Consider the following 21,104-nt stretch of genomic DNA (forward strand, 5'->3'; position numbering starts at 1 on the left):
CGTTCAAGAGTCAATGCGAGACTTCTAATTGTTTTATTTTTAATTGTTGATAATCTATTAGCATTTTTCACTGTATGCTATACATGGGCTTTGTTGGGCACACTAGTAAGGGAAAATTTATTAATAATGATTACGGCCGATTTTGATCACCCCAGGTTGAACCCGAATAACAAACAAAATATTAATTGCTGGTATTCACCAACAGAGGGCGGTAGTTACAAAAGGCCGTCAAAATGCAAAAAGTAAACTCTGCGCTGGCACCGTGAGAAACGAAGATGGAGAAAGTTCTGAATGATGTGATTGATAACTTCCTTGGAGGAAGATTCAAGACTTGCAGGTCTTTGTTGGAAGGTATACCAGTTGCAGAATCGAAGACGTCTGGTGTGGCTCAATGTCTGGTGGAAAATAACCTACTTGTCTGCAGTTACAAAGTGAGTTGCTGAGCAAGTTCCCTTTTTTCAGTCACTGCTTTTTGAGTGCACCATGTGTGCACTGTATTGCGTACTGCTGGTTTTTACTGTTCAGTTCAGTGTGTTTTGTTTGCTTTGTAACAAGTGTTGTGTTGTCTGTCAAGTGTCAACTGCCATGTTGTTGTAATCTTCATGTAATCATAGAGAAAGAATCTTTGGTCGTTTCTGTGTGATGTATTAAAAGTTATGAACAAAAATCATGGAGGAAGGAAGAGAAGGAGCTCGAACGACCCGCAAAACCACAGAGTAACAAAAGAATACCCTGACAATGCCCCTGTCTGACCAGTGGAAAAAGATAGGAGACCTCCAGCTGGACGGCCGATTAACGAGCAGGATTAGATCTCTTTGTACAGAAGGTGTGGTACCGACAGACTGCGCCGTTGCCTTCGTGTTAAGTTGAATCATTGGAGACAAGAATTGTGAATTATAACTTATAAGGTTCATTTACCGTTCGTGGTGTTTCACGGAAACATCATGGCATAACGGAAACATCATGGCATATTTTTACATTTTTTGTGACTTTCGCTAACTAGCGGTGGTTCAAAATTTGGGTATTAGCATACGAGGGTGGGTGGTGTTCAATTGTGTTTTTCGATTTGGAGGGCGAAAGTGTGCACAATTTTTATGTTTTTTCTGTATTATTTAATTTATATCCATACCACATACGACACCATAGTTGAGTGAAGAACCAAGTTCGCACGCGCAAACTCACATACGCCAGGTCGCCCATTGTCTGTATTAGGTATGTGGGTGATTACGAGGTGTCGTTAAACGACCGCGGTACTACAGGTTCGACATTTGAAGTCCCTTCGTTCGAGCTCCTTCTCTTCCTTCCTCCATGAAAAATCACAGTCAGTGACTGTGATTTTTGTTGACAACTTTTCAATTTAAGTTCCCCTTTTTTCATTCACAATCGACTTGTCATAAATCTTACAATTGTACGATGTATGACCGATTATGACAAAATTTCAAAAAAGGAATACAGCGCCCCAGTTACTTGGTCTACATTAATAGGTGTGTGTTTAATTTACTTAAACTATAACTAAGGTAAGGTAGTTGCGATAACGTACTATCCCTCCTGCCTACGGCGTACGCCGTAGGTACGCCGTCAGCAGGAGGGTTACGATTAGTCCTAGTTACGATCGCAACTATAACTAAGGCTCCTCAAGGGGGAGCCTTCATATAGTTTCAAGAAGTATGTTTAATCATGGTTTAATTACTGTGTGTTTTGTTGTTGTGTCAACTGAACTGTGGAGTGTCACTGTCAGTAGTGTCATGTCGTTTAATCTTCACTCAGGCTCAGTACATTACTTGAGAATCGGAAGCAGCAGGATGTTGCTGCTTCTCAAGGAAAAACTTCCGTATTCTGCCACCACTTTTTCACTAGTTTCTATTCTACCATTTTGTTGCCAAAGAAAGCAAAAGAAATAAGTATCTCATTTTAACAATGAGGGTTGAGTACAAAATACATGTAACATGTATTTATAAAACCATTATTAAGTTTTAAAGGCAGTGGACATTATTGGTAATAACTCAAAATAAATGTTGGCATAAAACCCTTCTTGATTACGAGTAAAGGGAGCTGTTGATATTATAACACAATGTGAGAAATGGCTCCCTCTGAAGTAACATAGTTTTCGAGAAAGAAGTAATTTGGTGTATCTGCACAAAATAACAAACCTGTGAAAATTTGAACTCATTGTCGTCAAAGATGAGAGATAATATGCTTTCAGATGCTTGACTTCGGGACCTCAAAATCTTATTCTGAGATCTCAAAATCAAATTCAATAATTGTAGCGGAAAAATACTTCGTTCCCAAAAACTACGTTAGGCCTACTTCAGGGATAGCCGTTTCTCACACTATTTTAAAACTACAGTGTATCAACAGCTCTCCATTGCTTGTCACTAAAGAAGTTTTTATGCTAATAACTACTTTGAGTATTTACCAATTAGTGTCCAGTGCCTTTGAAAGAGAGCCACAGCAGCCGAACAAGGTGGGCTTAACATACATAATAAGAGTATGTGCCATGGTGTTGGTTGGGGGTTACTTTGCTCAACCTCAGACTCATCACGTTGATATCTTCTCTCGCTCTGTTAGCAGGAGGAGCTGTTATCCACGGATGGTGAACCTGATGTCTCTAGAGCAATAGATGGATTCTGCGCAATCACATCGGTGATGCACGGTAAGAATGTTACGCCCCAACTTTAGAATCGTCCCAACTGTAGTTGTGAATTGTCCCAACTGTAATTGTGACTGGTCCTGTAGTTGTGACTGGTCCCAACTGTAGTTGTGACTGGTCCCAACTGTAGTTGTGACTGGTCCCAACTGTAGTTGTGACTGGTCCTGTAGTTTTGACTGGTCCCAACTGTAGTTGTGACTGGTCCCAACTGTAGTTGTGACTGGTCCCAACTGTAGTTGTGACTGGTCCCAACTGTAGTTGTGACTGGTCCCAACTGTAGTTGTGACTGGTCCTGTAGTTGTGACTGGTCCAAACTGTAGTTGTGACTGGTCCCAACTTAATTGTGACTGGTCCCAACTGTAGTTGTGACTGGTCCTGTAGTTGTGACTGGTCCAAACTGTAGTTGTGACTGGTCCCAACTGTAATTGTGACTGGTCCCAACTGTAATTGTGACTGGTCCCAACTGTAGTTGTGACTGGTCTCGTAGTTGTGACTGGTCCCGTAGTTGTGACTGGTCCAAACTGTAGTTGTGACTGGTCCCAACTGTAATTGTGACTGGTCCCAACTGTAGTTGTGACTGGTCCTGTAGTTGTGACTGGTCCAAACTGTAGTTGTGACTGGTCCCAACTGTAATTGTGACTGGTCCCAACTGTAGTTGTGACTGGTCCCGTAGTTGTGACTGGTCCCAACTGTAGTTGTGACTGGTCCCGTAGTTGTGACTGGTCCAAACTGTAGTTGTGACTGGTCCCGTAGTTGCGACTGGTCCCGTAGTTGCGACTGGTCCCGGGTGCGCACAGGGAAGTTGGGGGGGGGGGGGGGGGGTGTGTTAGGGGTAGGGTTAGTGTAAAGGGTTAAAGTTAGGGTTAGTGTTGGGGTTAGGAATTACCGGAAATTTGTGTAAACATGTCAGTGTCGGAGGTCGACCGTTTAACCGTCGACTTGTCTTGGCCATCTGTCGAATTTTCTCAACGTCGAGTTGTCTGAACGGTCGAGTTGTCTGAACAGTCGAGCTGTCTCAACTGTTGAGTTGTTTGATCAGTCGAGCTGTCTGGCGGAGGTGTTGTCTGTCATCCAATATGAGCCACAATGCAAGCCATGAGAAATTTGAGAGTGTCACTTCAGAAGCCCAACTTATCATATCTACGAAAACTGTGCCCGACAAAGACTTAAATTTGTTCTCATCTGTTTCCTTGTAGGTCTACCTTCATCAATGAAATCCCTCCCAGTCGAGTTCGCTGCATCATTCAACACCTCGGTATTACTCCTACAACGATTAAACTCCAGAGAACTGCCACGATCCGGCTCAAACCGGATCTATCAAGCTGCCACTGATCCTGCTGAAACCGGTTTGAACCAGATTAAGGAGATTGCCCGTACTTGCTTTCATAGGGGTAAGGATCCTTACGAGATGTTTCAAAAGTCTTCTTGATCTTTCTTTGAATAATTCAGTATAATTCTCTCTTTTTTTGTGCAAAATTTGCCAGTGTTCTACATGTATGTAAAGGTAGGGTAATTTTATTGGTGTGTCAAACGGCTCCCTCTGAAGTGACGTAGTTTTCGAGAAAGAAGTAATTTTCCACGAATTTGATTTCGAGACCTCAAGTTTAGAATTTGAGGTCTCGAAATCAAGCATCAGAAAGCACACAACTTTGTGTGACAAGGGTGTCTTTTCCTTCCATAGTTATCTCGCAACTCCGACGACCAATCAAGCTCAAATTTTCACAGGTTTGTTATTTTAGGCATATGTTGAGACACACCAAGTGAGAAGACTGGTCTTTGACAATTGTCCAGTGTCTTTAATGTTTATCTCTATACCTCCTGATTGAATGACTGGGTTATATTCCATTCCTCAGTGTGTTCAGCGATGAGAGTAAATGAAGACAGATCAGCCGAGCTACAAGATCTTCTCATCAAAATCACCGGCTTTGCTCACCTACGTAAGTTATTTTGGATTATTATTTATTCTGGTTGCGAAGCCAAGGACTCTCAGAAAAGTGATCTAGCCTAGAACCCCATGGATAGTATACAAATATTGACTGCTTTGAGTGCTGGTTAAAACTACGACTCCATTGGTGATCCCCCGACCGTTCCATTTTCCCTCGGCGCACTCGAGTTAAAGCAGTCAATATTTGTTTGATAACACCCCAACAGACTATTTATCATCTTCGTACATGTAACATTCGTACGCGCGTTGCAGCTACACAGATGCACAACAAATTGGGTTCGAGGTGGGTAAAAAAACATCTGGGTACTGCACGCCGTGTGATAGTCGTCGGACTATCACACGGCAAACGATGCACTATCACACGGCCGCCGTCTAGTTAAACTCAGACATATCATGTGACGCGCTCTAAACCAATGAAAAGGCAGAATATTTGTAAGGGGTGTTATAAAAGACATTATTTTATAATTGTTGTTATTTATTCGGCCATTTCACAACTTGAACAGTAACAATACATGTAATTGCAAATAAGATTATAGTTATAGGAAGAAGAAAAACATATGTTGAACAGAACTACATGAAGGCATACATGCTACATGTAAATAATGACAACTAAAGCACTGGTCCTGAATGAAGATGACTGACGTAAGGTTTGGATACAACAAGAAACATGTGAAGAATAGATGAGAGAGTAGGGTAGATTGGGAAAGGACAGGAAGACAGGGTGGGAGACGGAAGAGCAGGGAACTAGGGACAGAGACAACCCATTTCATGCTGGCCAGGATTAACAGGAAGGAAGTTTCATGTTGAGATGTGGGAGTAAAATCCCAGACAATTATTCCAGGGAAAACCCATGCAGGCAGGAGCATGTACATGTACATGAAGGAACTAAAAACCCAATCCACAAAGTACCCCCCAGTGTGATTCGACCTGGGATCCTATAGTAAAGGGTGAGGAAAGATACCCCTGTATACCAACCTGTGAGTTTTTGACTTTTGTCATTAAAGGAACACGTTGCCTTGGATCGGTCGAGTTGGTCTTTGAAAAGCGTTTGGTACCGTTTGTTATAAAATGCATTTGGTTAGAAAGATAATTTTAAAGTAGAATATAATGATCCACACAAATGTGCCTCGAAACTGCGTGGTTTTCCTTTTACCTCATCGACTAACACGGTCGGCCATTCATTTGACTCCCATAAATGACCGACCGTGTTAGGCGACGAGGTAAAAGGAAAACCACGCAATTTCGAGGCACATTTGTGTGCATCATTGTATTCTACTTTTAAATTATCTTTCTAACCATATGTATTTTTTAACAAACGTTCACAAATGCTTTTCAAAGACCAACTCGACCGATCCAAGGCAACGTGTTCCTTTAAGCACTGGACACTATTGGTAATGACTCAAAATAATTGTTAGCATAAAAACTTACTTGGTAACGAGCAATTGGGAGCTGTTGATAGCATAAAGCATTGTGAGAAACGACTCCCTCTGAAGAAACGTAGCTTTTGATAAAGAGGTAATTTCTCACACAAGACTTCACGCATGAAGCCTTTTTTTAGGCATCTGAAAGCACACAAATTTGTGCAACAAGGGTGTTTTTTCTTTCATTGTTTTCTTGCAAATTTGATGACCAATTCAGTCAAATTTTTCACAGATTTGTTATTTTCTGCATGTGTTGGGATACACCGATTGAGAATACCAGTCTTTGACAATTACCAAACGTGTCCAGTACCTCTAACTCAGACCTTTTTATGACTTTCCCAAGTCTTTTATTACTTTTTATATTTTACCCCAGTACCAGCCGATGTAATCTCATCTGTGTTGCTGGAGTGCTGTGTGGCCAGTCTAGCTCACGTGGCCAATCATCAGCATCAAGATGCAATACAGATTCTCAACCAAGCCTTAAAGCTGCAGTCAAGAGCATCTAGAGGTGACACACAAAAGGTTAATTTTTTAAGTTTTTTTTTATTCAAGTCGCCAGACACACAAGCCCTGAAGGCCAGTTCAAGGTGAATATCGTAAGCTACAATTTTTGTTATCAGGGGCCGTTGCAAATTACAATCTACTCCTAGGGCTGAAACAGGGTTACCCTCTTCACAGTCCCTAAGGATGTAGGCTTGGGTATCATCCACTAGGAGCCACCTACTCCTTGGGCTGAAACAGGGTTACCCGCTTCACAGTCCCTAAGGATGTAGGCATGGGTATCATCCACTAGGAGCCACCTACTCCTTGGGCTGAAACAGGGTTACCCCTTCACAGTCCCTAAGGATGTAGGCATGGGTATCATCCACTAGGAGCCACCTACTCCTTGGGCTGAAACAGGGTTACCCCTTCACAGCCCCTAAGGATGTAGGCATGGGTATCATCCACTAGGAGCCACCTACTCCTTGGGCTGAAACAGGGTTACCCGCTTCACAGTCCCTAAGGATGTAGGCATGGGTATCATCCACTAGGAGCCACCTACTCCTTGGGCTGAAACAGGGTTACCCGCTTCACAGTCCCTAAGGATGTAGGCATGGGTATCATCCACTAGGAGCCACCTACTCCTTGGGCTGAAACAGGGTTACCCGCTTCACAGTCCCTAAGGATGTAGGCATGGGTATCATCCACTAGGAGCCACCTACTCCTTGGGCAGAAACAGGGTTACCCCTTCACAGCCCCTAAGGATGTAGGCATGGGTATCATCCACTAGGAGCCACCTACTCCTAGGGCTGAAACAGGCTTGCCTTCTGTACAGTCCATACGGATGTAGGCTTGGGTAACATCCACTAGGAGCCACCTACTCCTAGGGCTGAAACAGGGTTGCCTTCTGTACAGTCCATACGGATGTAGGCTTGGGTATCATCCACTAGGAGCCACCTACTCCTAGGGCTGAAACAGGGTTGCCTTCTCGGATGTAGGCTTGGGTATCATCCACTAGGAGCCACCTACTCCTAGGGCTGAAACAGGGTTGCCTTCTGTACAGTCCATACGGATGTAGGCTTGGGTATCATCCACTAGGAGCCACCTACTCCTAGGGCTGAAACAGGGTTGCCTTCTGTACAGTCCATACGGATGTAGGCTTGGGTATCATCCACTAGGAGCCACCTACTCCTAGGGCTGAAACAGGGTTGCCTTCTGTACAGTCCATACGGATGTAGGCTTGGGTATCATCCACTAGGAGCCACCTACTCCTAGGGCTGAAACAGGGTTGCCTTCTGTACAGTCCATACGGATGTAGGCTTGGGTATCATCCACTAGGAGCCACCTACTCCTAGGGCTGAAACAGGGTTGCCTTCTGTACAGTCCATACGGATGTAGGCTTTGGTATCATCAATAATCCAAGTTCAATCAAAGGTAGAGTATACCTGATGTTTTTGGAGCAGTGCGATTATTTTATTATTATTATTGTATTTCTATAAATGTTCACCAGGAATTGGTTGGTTGAAATCCCGCTCTAGTAAATTTGTCTGTTCAACACCGAATCATTCAACTAAAGTTTACCTAGACAGTTATCCTTGTGGTTTAGTATTTTGATAACTTTTTTTGTCACACTTGTCAAATCAAAGGTGAAACCCATGCCTTAGTTTGTTTGTTGTTTTGTTTTTGGACGTGATTTTTCTTTAGGTCTCCTCACTTGTGTTACTGCTGAGTCTACAAACTGGTCGCTTAGCTGTGGATGTTAACGCTCTGCAAGACAATGGTAAGGGACCTTGTCAAAGCTAATCCAGCTGTCGGTTTTACAAAACTCTTCCTAACTTAAGATTAATCGTAGGACTTCATAGCATTAATCGTAGGAATTCATAGCATTAGGACGCATTGAACCCATCTTAAGTTAGGACGAGTTAGGACAAGTTACTTTGTGATAGTGATAGGTTTAATCCGAGCGTTTTGTGAAATTGGCTGTAGGGCCCAATTTCATAAAGCTGCTTAAGCAGAAAATATTGCTTAAATATTTCCTGCTTAGCAGAAAAAAATTAGCCAAACGGGCTTAAACATAGTAGCAACTGTTTATGGTCTGTTTACGAACTTCATGGGCAGGCTCGGACCGGTTTGGAGGTTCACAAATGGTGCTCCAGAACTTTGAGCCCCCTTAAAAAATTGTGGGTGACCATCCCGTCCTGAAATGAGACGGAGTGGCAATGTACTTATAACGAGAAGGACATTACAAACATAATTGCTGTACTTGGACCATACCAGAGGCGTGTTATAGGAGCGGGGCATCATTGGGATGTTTGTGTGCACGCAGACTGGGTCAATTTGTAGCATGTTTATCCCGTTCACAGACAGACCCAACTCATGACCAGGGGCCAATTTTATAGAGCTGCTTAAGCAAAACATTTGCTTAAGCACGAAAATAACTCGCTTCTTTTACACATGTTACTTGCCAAATTTTTATGCCATATACATTGCTTGTGACTGGTATTTAGCTGTTGTTTATTTAGCATAACAATTGAGTGGACTCTTGGCCGGTAATCTGATTTCACTAAGCAAGGATTTTTTCGCTTAAGCAAAATTTTGTGCTTAAGCAGCTCTATGAAATTGGGCCCTGAATTTAACTGACTAGGGTCACATTACAGACATTCTCCGGCCAAAGCTATACGTTCTAGCAAGACATAACCTGTTGTACGATTTTATTTAGGAATAATTCTAGAATTTTGATAATAAGTTTAGTGTGACCCAGCCTAACGAAACATCATGACTATAGTCAGTATGCATCAACAAAAAATGTTTCAAAAAGAACTCATGCGTCTCTTTTATTTCTGTTTTTCCATTAACACAGGTACGTCTCGCGTCCATGCTGCAGATCTAACACAATTCCTATTGGTTGTTTGCCTGTTTCAAACTGGCCAATGGGAAGGCTGCCTTGCTCAAATAAACAGAGACCGATCAGGACTTCCAGAACCACTCAACTTGATTCGAATATTTATCCAAGGTGAGTAAGTCTCTGTAGATGCATTCACCATATTATACAGGCCTGATACTTCACGGAGGCAACGGAGGCGATTGCCTCCGTTGCCCCTTGTCATTGCCTTGGTGCCCTTGAAATGCTCAAGTAGAAATTTACAATTTCCTCATAGGGTGCCCTTTGCCAAAGAGAAATTGCCTTGGTGCCCTTGCCCTTTCAAAAACGAAGCATACAGCCCTATTGCAGGCTGTGCAAAACCGCAACCGATATTATTGAATGGTGAAGCCCGGTTCATACTTCCTGCGAATGCAAATGGGAAGCGAATGTTGACGTCACAAAAATCGTAACGAATATTCGCAGCAGTTGAACTCTGTTCAACTCACTTGCGGATATCGCTGCGAAGAATAGTTGTGACGTCAAATTCACGTCGAATTCGCATTCGCATGAAGTATGAACCGGGGTTTAGACTGTAGAAGGGTTAACGTTGTCAGTGAAGGGTTCACTTTGTCAGCGTAAAATGTTTTTTGCTCTTGCAACATGCATGAAGTATAAATAGGTCTTTAATTGAGGACTTTGCCACTTAAATAATCAGTCGTCATGTTTTCTAATTTTTCTTTGAAAGGATTTTGCTTGTACCAAGAAGGACATGTCAAATCTTCCATAAAAAAGCTTATGCCTCTGACGGCCATTAGGGACTGTGATGTCATCTCTAAACGTGTCAAAGTGGAATCGCTCAACCTGGTTGGCTGTTGCACGGCAACTATTGTAAGTCATCAGTAGTACAACTTCAACCCTTTCAATACCATTGTCGAGTTTACTCGACCGCGCAGTGCAAGCGCTTCCTTACCATTGGTCGAGAAAACTCGACCGTGCGTTGTGTAGTCGCTCCGTCCCAATGTCGAGAAAACTCGACAGAAAAAAGCCTTGCCTTTGAGAGATTGTATTTATTTTGTTTGGCGCCCTCTGTTGTTAGGTTTTATATAGACGGGTTGCTTGTTTACCAAGCATTGCAATGGTATGTATTGTATAGGGGGTCGCCATTATGATTTTCTGAGAAAAGTACGTTTGAAGATTTCACGCTTCCGTTTTTTTTTGGACAAAAATCACCATCATGTCTCCTCATTGCACGAAGGTTTTGGCTTATATGTTTGCCTATAGTGACTCTATAAAAAGACTTGGGAAGTTCTGAGAGAGAATCTAGTGAACATTTGGCAGCCAATCATGGTATATCATCACCAGACATGCAGTCAGATGATGACAAAACCGGACTATATAACAACGGTAGCTAACTGGACCGAGCACGTCACCCGTTCAACGCCGTGGGCTTGGGCGTGCATGGCGGGCGGGCCCCGACCGACTCGTGCTGGTCGAAGTGACCGTGGTAGCTGAACACTTTCAAAACAGATTTTTCAGCAAAATAGGTTCCGATTTTGGTACAAATGGAAATAGAAGCTTATAATAAAAACAATTATATTTTCTGAGTAGTTTTTACAAACTTTTCTTGAGGAAAATTAGGTTGAAAGTCTTGTCGTTTTTTTTGAGACAGAAATCCTGAATAAAAATAGAAGTAATTCGTTTTAGCCAGAAATCTTGCAAACAAAATTAAGATAATAATATACAAATTTGACATCGTAGGAAAGGTTATTTCATATGCTACAAATTGCATGCACAAAGTTTTTCCAAACAATAATGTCTTCCCACAGAAATTCAAGATTGAAAACAGTACACACTGCAAATTACGTTATATATTTTTTAGTGTGAAAAAATACGGTACACAGCATTGTGACCTTTGTCCACAATGCGGTATCCGGTTCAGCGCTTGCAATAAACAATGTGGTATTGAAAGGGTTATACAAGAGTTTGATTGTGTCATAAAATACATCCATAAAAGCCCCCAAATTGCTTAAAGCCATTGGACCCTTTCGATAAACAGTATTGTCCAAGGCCCACACTTCGTGTATCACAACTTCTATATAAAATAACAAATTTAGGCTCAATTGGGCGTCGGAGTCGGGAGAAAATAACGGGAAAACCCACCCTTGTATCCGCACGTTTTGCCGTGTCATGACATGTTTTTAAAATAAATCCTTATCGAGAATTGATATTGTTTTACTGTTTTCTCAAAAAGTAAAGCATTTCATGGAATAATAATTTTTCAAGAGAAGTCTTTCACCACTACCTTCTGTAAACCCTGTAAGTTATTTGTAAATCTGTGAACTTTTATTTTTTTTTTCTGTACCGAAAGGGTCCAATGGCTTTAAGGCTCTGGACACGTTAAAGGCACTGGACACGTTTGGTAGCTGTCAAAGACCAGTATTCTCACTTGGTGTATCTTAACAAATGCATAAAATAACAAACCTGTGAAAATTTGGGCTCTCAGTTGGTCACCACTATTGCAAGAGAAAAATGAAAGAAAAAAATACCCTTGTGGCATTACTTTGTTTGTGTGCTTTCAGATGCATAATAAAAGGCTTCAGCTGAAGTCTTTTAATATTTGAGTGACGAGTTACTTCTTGTATAATTATTTGGTTTGCGGTAACACCATGTGTGTATCTACTTGCCAAGTGTTGTTCTTAGGGAACTGTCTTGCTTTATTCTACTGCCGCGGAGTAGATAAACGGAGGTTCGGGAGACTTCTTAGTTCTGAAAAGAACTGTCCTGCTTCTTGTTACTTCTTGTTACTTCTTGTTACTGTCCTGTTACTTCTTTCTCAAAAACTACGTTACTTGAGGGAGCCGTTTCTAACAATGATTTATACTATCAACATCTCTCCATTGCTCATTGCCAAGTAAGTTTTACCAGTTTCTCTTTATTGTTATCTTTCTTGTGTCTTGACAGAACAAATCCTACACGGCTAGACAGATATTTCAAGGAGCGTTGAAGGTTGACTTTTCGTACCTCTGTCCGTTATACAATGTCTCCCTCATTTATCGCCGTCTGAAACTTCATGACGCGGAGCTTGAGGCACTTAATATTCTTCTTAAGGTAAGATTTGTAAGTCAAGATTGCAGGCCTGGAATTTCACAGAGGACACAGAGTGATGGCCCTGCTATTGGCATTGGTGCCCCTTCAAAAATTTCCTATAGACTTAAAGACAGTGGACACTCTTGGTAATTGTCAAAGACCAGTCTTCTCACTTGGTGTATCACAACATATGCATAAAATAACAAAGCTGTAAAAATTTGAGCTCAATTGGTAGTCAAAGTTGTGAGATAATAATGAAAGAAAAAAACACCCTTGTCACACGAAGTTGTGTGCTTTAATGTAGATGGTTGATTTTGAGACCTCAAATTCTAAATCTGAGGTCTCAAAATCAAATTCGTGGAAAATTACTTCTTTCTCGAAAACTACGTTACTTCAGAGGGAGCCGTTTCTCATATTGTTTTATACTATCAACCTCTCCCCATTAATCGTTACCAAATAAGGTTTTATGCTAATCATTATTTTGAGTAATTACCAATAGTGTCCACTGCCTTTAAAGGTTTCCCAGTGCAAAGTGCAAGTGCCCTTTGCAAAATGCAAATGGTCTTGCCCTCTCAAAGATGAAATTCCAGGCCTGAGATTGCAAGCTTTTAAACCTTTCAACACCCATACCTTTTAAAATCTGACTGCATAAGTCAAACGACTTATAACTTATGACACCGACACCCCCTTGCCTGCTAATGAGTTTATCAGCCCCACGTGCGTGCTGCGTATAGGCGCGTGCCTTACAACGTCTTCTACTGTGATGTCACAGAGTATAATGAATATTTTACCGGCAGGGCAGCGCTTCCACGCTCCCATTGGTTTTGTACATCTCCCCATTTGGGGAGATTTTCCAATAACCACGTGCAGAGATTTTCCAATAACAATGTGCAGAGTAAGAAACGACCTCGTCAAGTCCCATTCTCGAGACCACATTTTGACGGCGAGCGGGCACCTTGAGGTAATAGCTTAGGGACCTCTCAAACGAGAATGAGACTTGAATCAAGCCTAGGATATAGGAAGGGTGTGGTCTCGAAAGATGTAGCCGAGTGTGCCAAGCTACACCCAACCTAGCTGGATTGTACATGAAACTCTGCTAGGCGCACTCAAACCTGCTACAAATTTGGGTATTTTTGTGTTCATATTTTTAGACTCTCAAAGACACAAAGTCATCCCCAGATTCTGATGAAGGAGCTGATGACATCATCTCAGGTTGCCTAGCAACCGCCTCATTACATACGGATGGTTGTTTCAGCTTCAGTCAAGAAACTCTTAGCGTTGGGTTTATCATGTATACAGTGGCAAGGAGGTCCCTGGATATCACAAGGTACTGATACTGTTACACTCCCTCGGTCGCCAACAGGCGACCTCGAAGTAATTTGGTCTTGCATGAGGGTAGACTGGGCGCCTGTCTTTAACCACAGAAATGTAGGGTATGTTCAGACAGCTTACTAAGTTAGACCTGAACCGGTTTAACTTCTAGGAGCAGCAGGGGGTGGTCGTAACAATAAAACCCCCTTGCGTTCAGACAGCACTGAGTTAAACCCGATACGGTTTATCTTTGGTTTTAAGAGGTCAAAGCAAACGCGACCCCGTTACTCTACCATCCTGTTAATTGGCCTGTTCATTGGTCACCGGGTGTTTACATAATGATTACGGAGGTCAATGGGTCGTCTGTTGTGAGTTTAACCGGATGTGGTCTTTTTTAAGTCGTTCACACACAGAAGCGGTCTAAAGATAAACCCCCTCCCTGGACGGTTTATCTTTTGTGGGTTGAACTCGATTCGGACTAACTTTAGAACCGTTCAGACACACAGAGTTGAACTCGATCGGGTTGAACCATGAGTTAATCCAACTTTAGTACTGTGTCTGAACGACCTCAAAGATAGGTCCCAGCCTCTCAGATCCAGTGATTCCATTGGATACAATGATATTGGATAAACAGGCACAGTGACATGAGCTTTCCATAGATACCCAAACAGTTCATTCCTGTCACGTCCGCAATAGAATTGGACTGCGTATCTCTATCTGAAATATACAGTATGGGGACAAAGGTCAAAACACGCCGATTTGCGCCGGTTTTGATGCCGGTCTCTGACGTTTTTTACGAGCCTCGAAGTGTGACGTCAGATGTTCAGGCTAGCATGAGGGTGGCCAGTTCGTCTGGTGATTCTACACCGGTGTCCTTTTGCAGCACCCCAGTGTAATTAATTTTTGATCTTCCTCGTCTTCTGTGCCTGTGAGTTGGTTATCCAGAGAATGACTTTGTGTGCCTCCAACTCAAGGTGCCTGTAACTAAGCTTGGGCGATACCACGATATTATCGAATATCGCGATACTAATTTGGAAACGATTTCGATATCGGATCGATTTGGTTTTAACCGAAAAATCGACATATCACGATATATCGCGATATATCGCGATGTCGATTAAGTATCGCAATATCGCGATGTATTTCCTAGCTGAGACATATCTTGCAACCCATAGGTTTGGAGTAAAACCAGAAGAATACATGTAGGTCATTATAACACCTCTCTTATGCTATAACTGTCTCTTCTACAACTTTCACTGGGAGTTTGAAGACTGATGATGTCAAATTTAATTAATCACAATTATATCGAATATCGCAATATATTGTCGGCGATATATCGTGATTAAAATAAATCGATATTGCCCAAGCTTACCTGTAACTAGTGTAACACGTTAATTGATGGGTGCTACCTGAGTCTGTGAGTGGGCCGATAAGTAAAGATGTTCGAGACGACAGAAAAGAGGGAAGGCAGACACGTACTGTATACTGGCTGTATTATAGGAATTTATTAGTCTATCCTATGACTGGTAGTACATAACAGAGGAAACTGGACTGGGCCACATGGGCTAACCAGAACTATATCAAGAATGGACTTGCGATGAAACTAAGGGCATGGGAGGAGTGTAGTCACTGACCAGATGTTGGTGGCGGTCAAGTGCATGGTCCATTGGGGTATCAGGTGCACATACCCTAGGAGTGACTTATGGGGAGTGCGTGGGAAAGGAAGTTGGACGGCAGCTTTTTAAATGAAGATTAATGGGGTTAAAATGGGGTTAAGTTTGGAAGGAGCTTTGTTCCTTGGAGCCTGAAATTATAAGAAATACGCTGTTAGTGGTGGTTGAATTTAGGGCTTACACATATAGCGCATTTCACAATAATCGTATCAATGCGCTTTGCACGTATCAATGCGCTTACAATAACCGTCTCAGTGCGCTTTACAAAAAACGTCTCAATGGGCTTACCATGGATGCTGCTCAGGTTATTAAGTCAATAATATTCCTATAAGCGTTCTCAGCTCCCTGGGGAGTATACAACCAGAGCTGCTGTGCGCTCAGAAGGCTTTTTCAAACTCAAAATCAACCTTTACACACTCGCAGGTATCCATTCATACCCCTGGAAGGAGAGAAGCAATTATAGCAAAGCATCTTGCTTAAAGCCATTGGACACTTTCGGTAAACGGTATTGTCCTAGATCCACACTTCGTGTATCACAACTTTTATATAAAATAACAAACCTGTGCAAATTTAGGCTCAATCGGTAATCGGAGTCGAGAGAAAATAACGGGAAAACCCACCCTTGTTTCCGCACGTTTCGCGGTGTCATGACAGGTGTTTATAATAAATCCGTAACTCTCGATATCGAGAATTTATATTGTTTTAATGTTTTATCAAATAGTAAAGCATTTCATGGACTAATATTTCAAGAGAAGTCTTTCACCATTACCTTCTGTAAAACCCTGTAAGTTATTTGTAACTCTGTGAACTTTTAATTTTTGTTCTGTTCAGAAAGTGTCCAATGGCTTTAAAGACACTGAACACTATTGGTAATTGTCAAAGACCAGTCTTCTCACTTGGCATGCTTGGTGTATCTCAAAATGCAAAACTTTTAATTTTGTTCTGTTCCGAAAGTGTCCAATGGCTTTATTAAGAGATTAAGGGATCACGACACGGATTGGAACCCACCAGAACTTGAATTTGATGCTCTCAACCGTTTGGCCTTGACACTCTACAGGAGTGACTGTATTCTGGTGACGATACAATCAAGCGAGCAATAAAAGGAACACGTTGCCTTGGATCAGTCAGGTTGGTCTTTGAAAAGCGTTTGTAACCGTTTGTTAAAAAATGCATATGGTTAGAAAGATGTTTTAAAAGTAGAATACAATGATCCACACACATTGGCCTCGAAATTGCGTGGTTTTCCTTTTACTTTGCGAACTAACACGGTCGGCCATTTATGGGAGTCAAAAAATTGACTCCCATAAATGGCCGACCATGTTTGTCGACGAGGTAAAAGGAAAACCATGCAATTTCGAGTCATACTTGTGTGGATCATTATATTCTACTTTTAAAATAACTTTCTAATCATATGCATTTTATAACAAACGGTTACAAAGGCTTTTCAAAGACCAACTCGACCGATTCAAGGCAATGTGTTCCTTTAAAGGCAGTGGAAACTATTGGTAATTACTCAAAATAATTATTAGCATAAAACCTTACTTTGTAACGAGTTATAGGGAGAGGTTGATAGTATAAAACATTGTGAGAAACAGCTCGCTCTGAAGTGACGTAGTTTTGGAGAAAGAAGTTATTTTCCACGAATTTGATTTCAAGACCTCAGGTTTAGAATTTGAGGTCTCGAAATCAAGCATCTGAAGCACACAACTTTGTGTGACAAGGGTGTTTTTTCTTTCATTATTATCTCGCAACTTCGACGACCAATTGAGTTCAAATTTTGACAGGTTTGTTATTTTATGCACATGTTGAGATACACCAAGTAAGAAGACTGGTCTTTGACAATTACCAATAGTGTCCAGTGTCTTTAAGACATGCTCTGTGGTTTGACTTGCTGGTTAAAAAAAACAAATATAATCTACCCAGCAAGTAGATACACACATTGGTGTCAGGGCAAACCAGATATATATTGATCCCTCACCAATGCAATGCCTCAACTCCCATTATGCCTTTGGTTTATTCCAGATACAGTGATGCTGTCCAAAGGTACCAGGAGCTACTGAATGAGGAGGCAGACTCGTTATTACCCAACAAGGTAGGTGAAAAGAAAACTCATGGAGCTTAGATTTTAACAAGCACTACAGTATTCTTGTGGCGTGTCGTGGCCTTCCGGTAAAGAGCAACGTACTCAAGCTACGGTGTTTCTGTTCAGCAGAGTGTGGGTTCGAGTCCCAGTCATGACATTGGTGTCCTTAAAGCAAGATACTTAACCATGATGCTTCGTCCTTTGGATGGGGCTTAAAGCGGTCGGTCCCGTTCGTTGTGTAACGCACATAAAAGAGCCCAGTGCACTTATCGAAAAGAGAAGGGGTTCGCCCTGGTGTTCCTGGTTTGATTGGCAGCATATTGCGCCACATCACCTTGTAAACTTTTACATGGTGCTGTGTAAAAAGAGTGGGTCTCATAATTCAAAATGTAAGGACACAGGTGTCATGACTGGGATTCGAACCCACACTCTGCTTGTCAGAAACATCAGAGCTTGAGTCATGCTCTTAACCGCTCGGCCACGACACGTCACAAAGAAAGAAGGAACACTGAGGGCGTACTTGGTATCCCTAATATTTTTAATTCAATTCTTTTTCTGTTGTAGTCATCTACCAGCCGCTTGCAAAGCTCTTCAGGTCTCCCCTCTGTTAGAAAGATTTATCTTGAAGCAGCTTTGTCGTTGTACTATAACAATAACATCGACAAGTCCATCTCACTCCTCGACAAACTCCTCACCAAAATGGGCTACAAGGGAAAGACCAAACCTGAGCCTCAGCCCAGCCAAACAGATCGTGCCAGGAGGCAACTGGAGTCCCCAGAAGATGCGTTGCCAAGCACCAGTAACCATAGCAACAGTCGTCATGGAGACAGGGACCACAATATGCTTCCTTCGTCCAGCACAACTCAGAACTTTAAATCGTCGGACGGTAGAATATCAAAATCGACACTGATGTCAGAATCGGAATTCCCTTTCAGATCCCCGTCTGTGAGATTTGAGAGAATCGCTTCAAGACATTCTGAGGAGGCTGAGAAAACGGAAAAAGTTAATCAGAAGATGTACCTTGCGAACGCTCTCTTACTAAAAGCAAACTGTCTGATCAAGAAGCAAGAGTTACCAGATGCTTTGCGAATAAACAACGAGTTACTGAACCATCTTGCTGGGGTGGAAAGGAAGGAGGAGGAGCGTGTTGAACGACACTCAAAGGAAGACGATCGTCTTGAGACAGGCAAGAGGACTTCTACAGAGGCGGGGAATGACTCCCAAAAGAGAAAAAGAAGAAGAATAGACTCGTTCTTAGGTACTTAAGAAAAGACATCCTGAAAGGGTTTGATACCTTTTTTAGATAATTTTGTTGGGCAATGACATGAACCACTAAATACAATTTGCGTATAGAAGTTTCAGCTGATTAGTTGTCAAGTTTTTAAGAAAACAAAATTGAAAACTTTCGCGTATTAATTGTGACATTGTTTACTCATTTCTCTGTGACACTTGACGCTTTTGGTAATTTGTCAAAGACCAGTCTTCTCACTTGGTGTATCTCAACATATTGAAAAAAACAATCCTGTGAAAATTTGAGCTCAATTAGGCGTCGAAGTTGCGAGATAATCATGAAAGAAAAAACACCGTTGTCACACGAAGTTGATTTTGAGACCTCACAAATTCTTAATTATGAGGTCTCGAAGTCAAATGCGTGGAAAATAACTTCTTTCTCGAAAACTACTTCACTTCAGAGGCAGCCGTTTCCCACAATGTTTTATATTATCAACAGCTCCCCATTACTCATTACCACGTAAATGTTTTATGCTAATATTTATTTTGAGTAATTACCAATAGTGTCCACTGCCTTGAAAGAAAGGGGGGGGGGAAAGGCTACATCAGTCTTTTAGCTTGTGCATGAGAAAGAACCCCAACACAAACAATCAGCAGGCCCGATACTCCATGGAGGCAACAAAGGCGATTCCCAACACTAACGTAATTGTGTAAAATCCTTGACTTTTTTTGTGATGATCTTTTCAAAGATAATGGAAGTAACCCAAGTCCTAGCGAAGAAACAAAAGTCCGAAAGCTTGAGCCAATCAGCAGCAGCCTTCTAGAGATCAAGACCAAAGCCTACAACAATAAAGCACTGATTCTGATTGGTCAGATGAAGAATCCTGAAGCATTTCAAATGCTTGTCTTAAGCTTACAGTGCACTCCAGGTAAGCACCCCCTCTATTGTATTATCAATCTCTGCCCCTTTATTTGGGCACCCCTGAACAAAGGCACCCCCGAACAAAGATATTGAAAAAATAGGGAGACTGCCAACATAGGGCTAGATAATAATAATAATATTAATAACCGTATTTAAGACCTAATCCTTAGCACCATGTAAAGCAGTGGTTATGTGTCTTGCTTAAGGACACAAATGTCACGGCTGGGGAATCGAACCCACACTCTGCTGATCAGAAACACCAGAGTTTGAATTCGGTGCTCTTAACCGCTCGGCCACGACACTCCCACGCTCAGTTGGTAGAGCACGGGCACGTTAATCCAGAGGTTGTTGGTTCTAGTCCCACTCTTGTCAGTTTTTGTTTTGTTCAGCCTTTGTTCGGGCGTTTAAAGGGAACATCGTACACATTTGATAATCACTAAAGAAATGGCAAAAAACTTCCTTGGTCAGAGGTGCCGCAGTTTTTTCCCCTTCGAAGTTAATTCTTTTGCAACTTCGATGACCAATTGAGTCCTTCACAGATTTGTTATCTTATACATAATTGCGTTACACCAAGTGAGAGTACTGGATTTTGACAATAAGTCATTTGCAAGTTAGATTTGAATAGTGTCTGCTTAGTCACAATAAACCGCTTACGTTTGAATTCCTCAGACTACGTGTATAGAGACAGTTGCTATGTCACTTGATTGGGGCAAGATTTTGCGTAGTTACATAAATGCACACCCATACACTATTCAGAATTGATGTGTACGACACAATATTACCAGGGTTGGCTCATCTGGAGGTTGCTATGCAATCGCTTGCCCGAACCATTTGACATAGCAACTGTCTCCATAGTCTGAGGAATTCAAATTTAAGCGGTACAGTATGACTAAGCAATTCATTGTAACGGACGTTATTAAAATCTAACTCGCAAATGGCTTATTGCCAAAGGTGTCCATTGTCCAAATCAGTGCTGCGGCAGTATTCACCAAACTCCTGTGAAAAACAAATAAGTTGTTTGTTTTTATTACAGATGATGTTGACGCTTTGTACAACTATGCTCTGTTACTGACCAAGATGGGGAGAAAGCAAGAGGCATGTCATACTATGAAAAAACTGCTGGAGATTGAGACTAGTTTAAAGACATCGCCATTGTCTAAATACCTCTTTAACACATGATGTTTACAAACAGCCAGTGGTGTAACTGGAGGGGGGGGGGTGTGGTGGTTAGAGGTGGAAGCCCTCAAAATTATGTTAAAGGACTTGGGTACTTTTTGTAGGACAAAAAACACAATGTCCACAGATTTACGTTAAACTTACACCGTTTGAAGATAATGATAGTAGAAAGCTTCCCTTAAATAATTAGTTGCTGAGGTGTTGTAGTTTTTGAGAAATGAGTAAGTCAATGTCATGAAAATACGTTTTTACATGCTAAAATA

At 41.8% G+C, this 21,104-nt stretch overlaps 1 protein-coding gene across 2 annotated transcripts; it reads left to right on the forward strand.

Annotated features, from left to right (window-relative positions):
- The first annotated feature begins 237 nt into the window (after nt 1-237).
- On the forward strand, nt 238-20,969 carry LOC117297063. Of its 2 annotated transcripts, none has more exons than XM_033780190.1 (14): nt 238-431; nt 2,569-2,653; nt 3,847-4,041; nt 4,504-4,587; nt 6,390-6,538; nt 8,201-8,276; nt 9,357-9,509; nt 10,105-10,247; nt 12,321-12,467; nt 13,598-13,773; nt 17,453-17,522; nt 18,078-18,771; nt 19,493-19,672; nt 20,699-20,969. In XM_033780190.1, the coding sequence occupies exons 1-14, from the start codon at nt 276-278 to the stop codon at nt 20,842-20,844; spliced, it is 2,454 nt and encodes an 817-aa protein (XP_033636081.1). In that variant the 5' UTR covers nt 238-275; the 3' UTR covers nt 20,845-20,969. The 2 variants fall into 2 exon arrangements, with proteins under 2 accessions (XP_033636081.1, XP_033636082.1); XM_033780191.1 differs by having other exon boundaries at nt 2,572-2,653.
- The last annotated feature ends 135 nt before the right edge of the window (nt 20,970-21,104 follow it).

This window comes from Asterias rubens, chromosome 11 (genome assembly GCF_902459465.1).
Source record: "Asterias rubens chromosome 11, eAstRub1.3, whole genome shotgun sequence".
NCBI lineage: Eukaryota > Metazoa > Echinodermata > Asteroidea > Forcipulatida > Asteriidae > Asterias > Asterias rubens.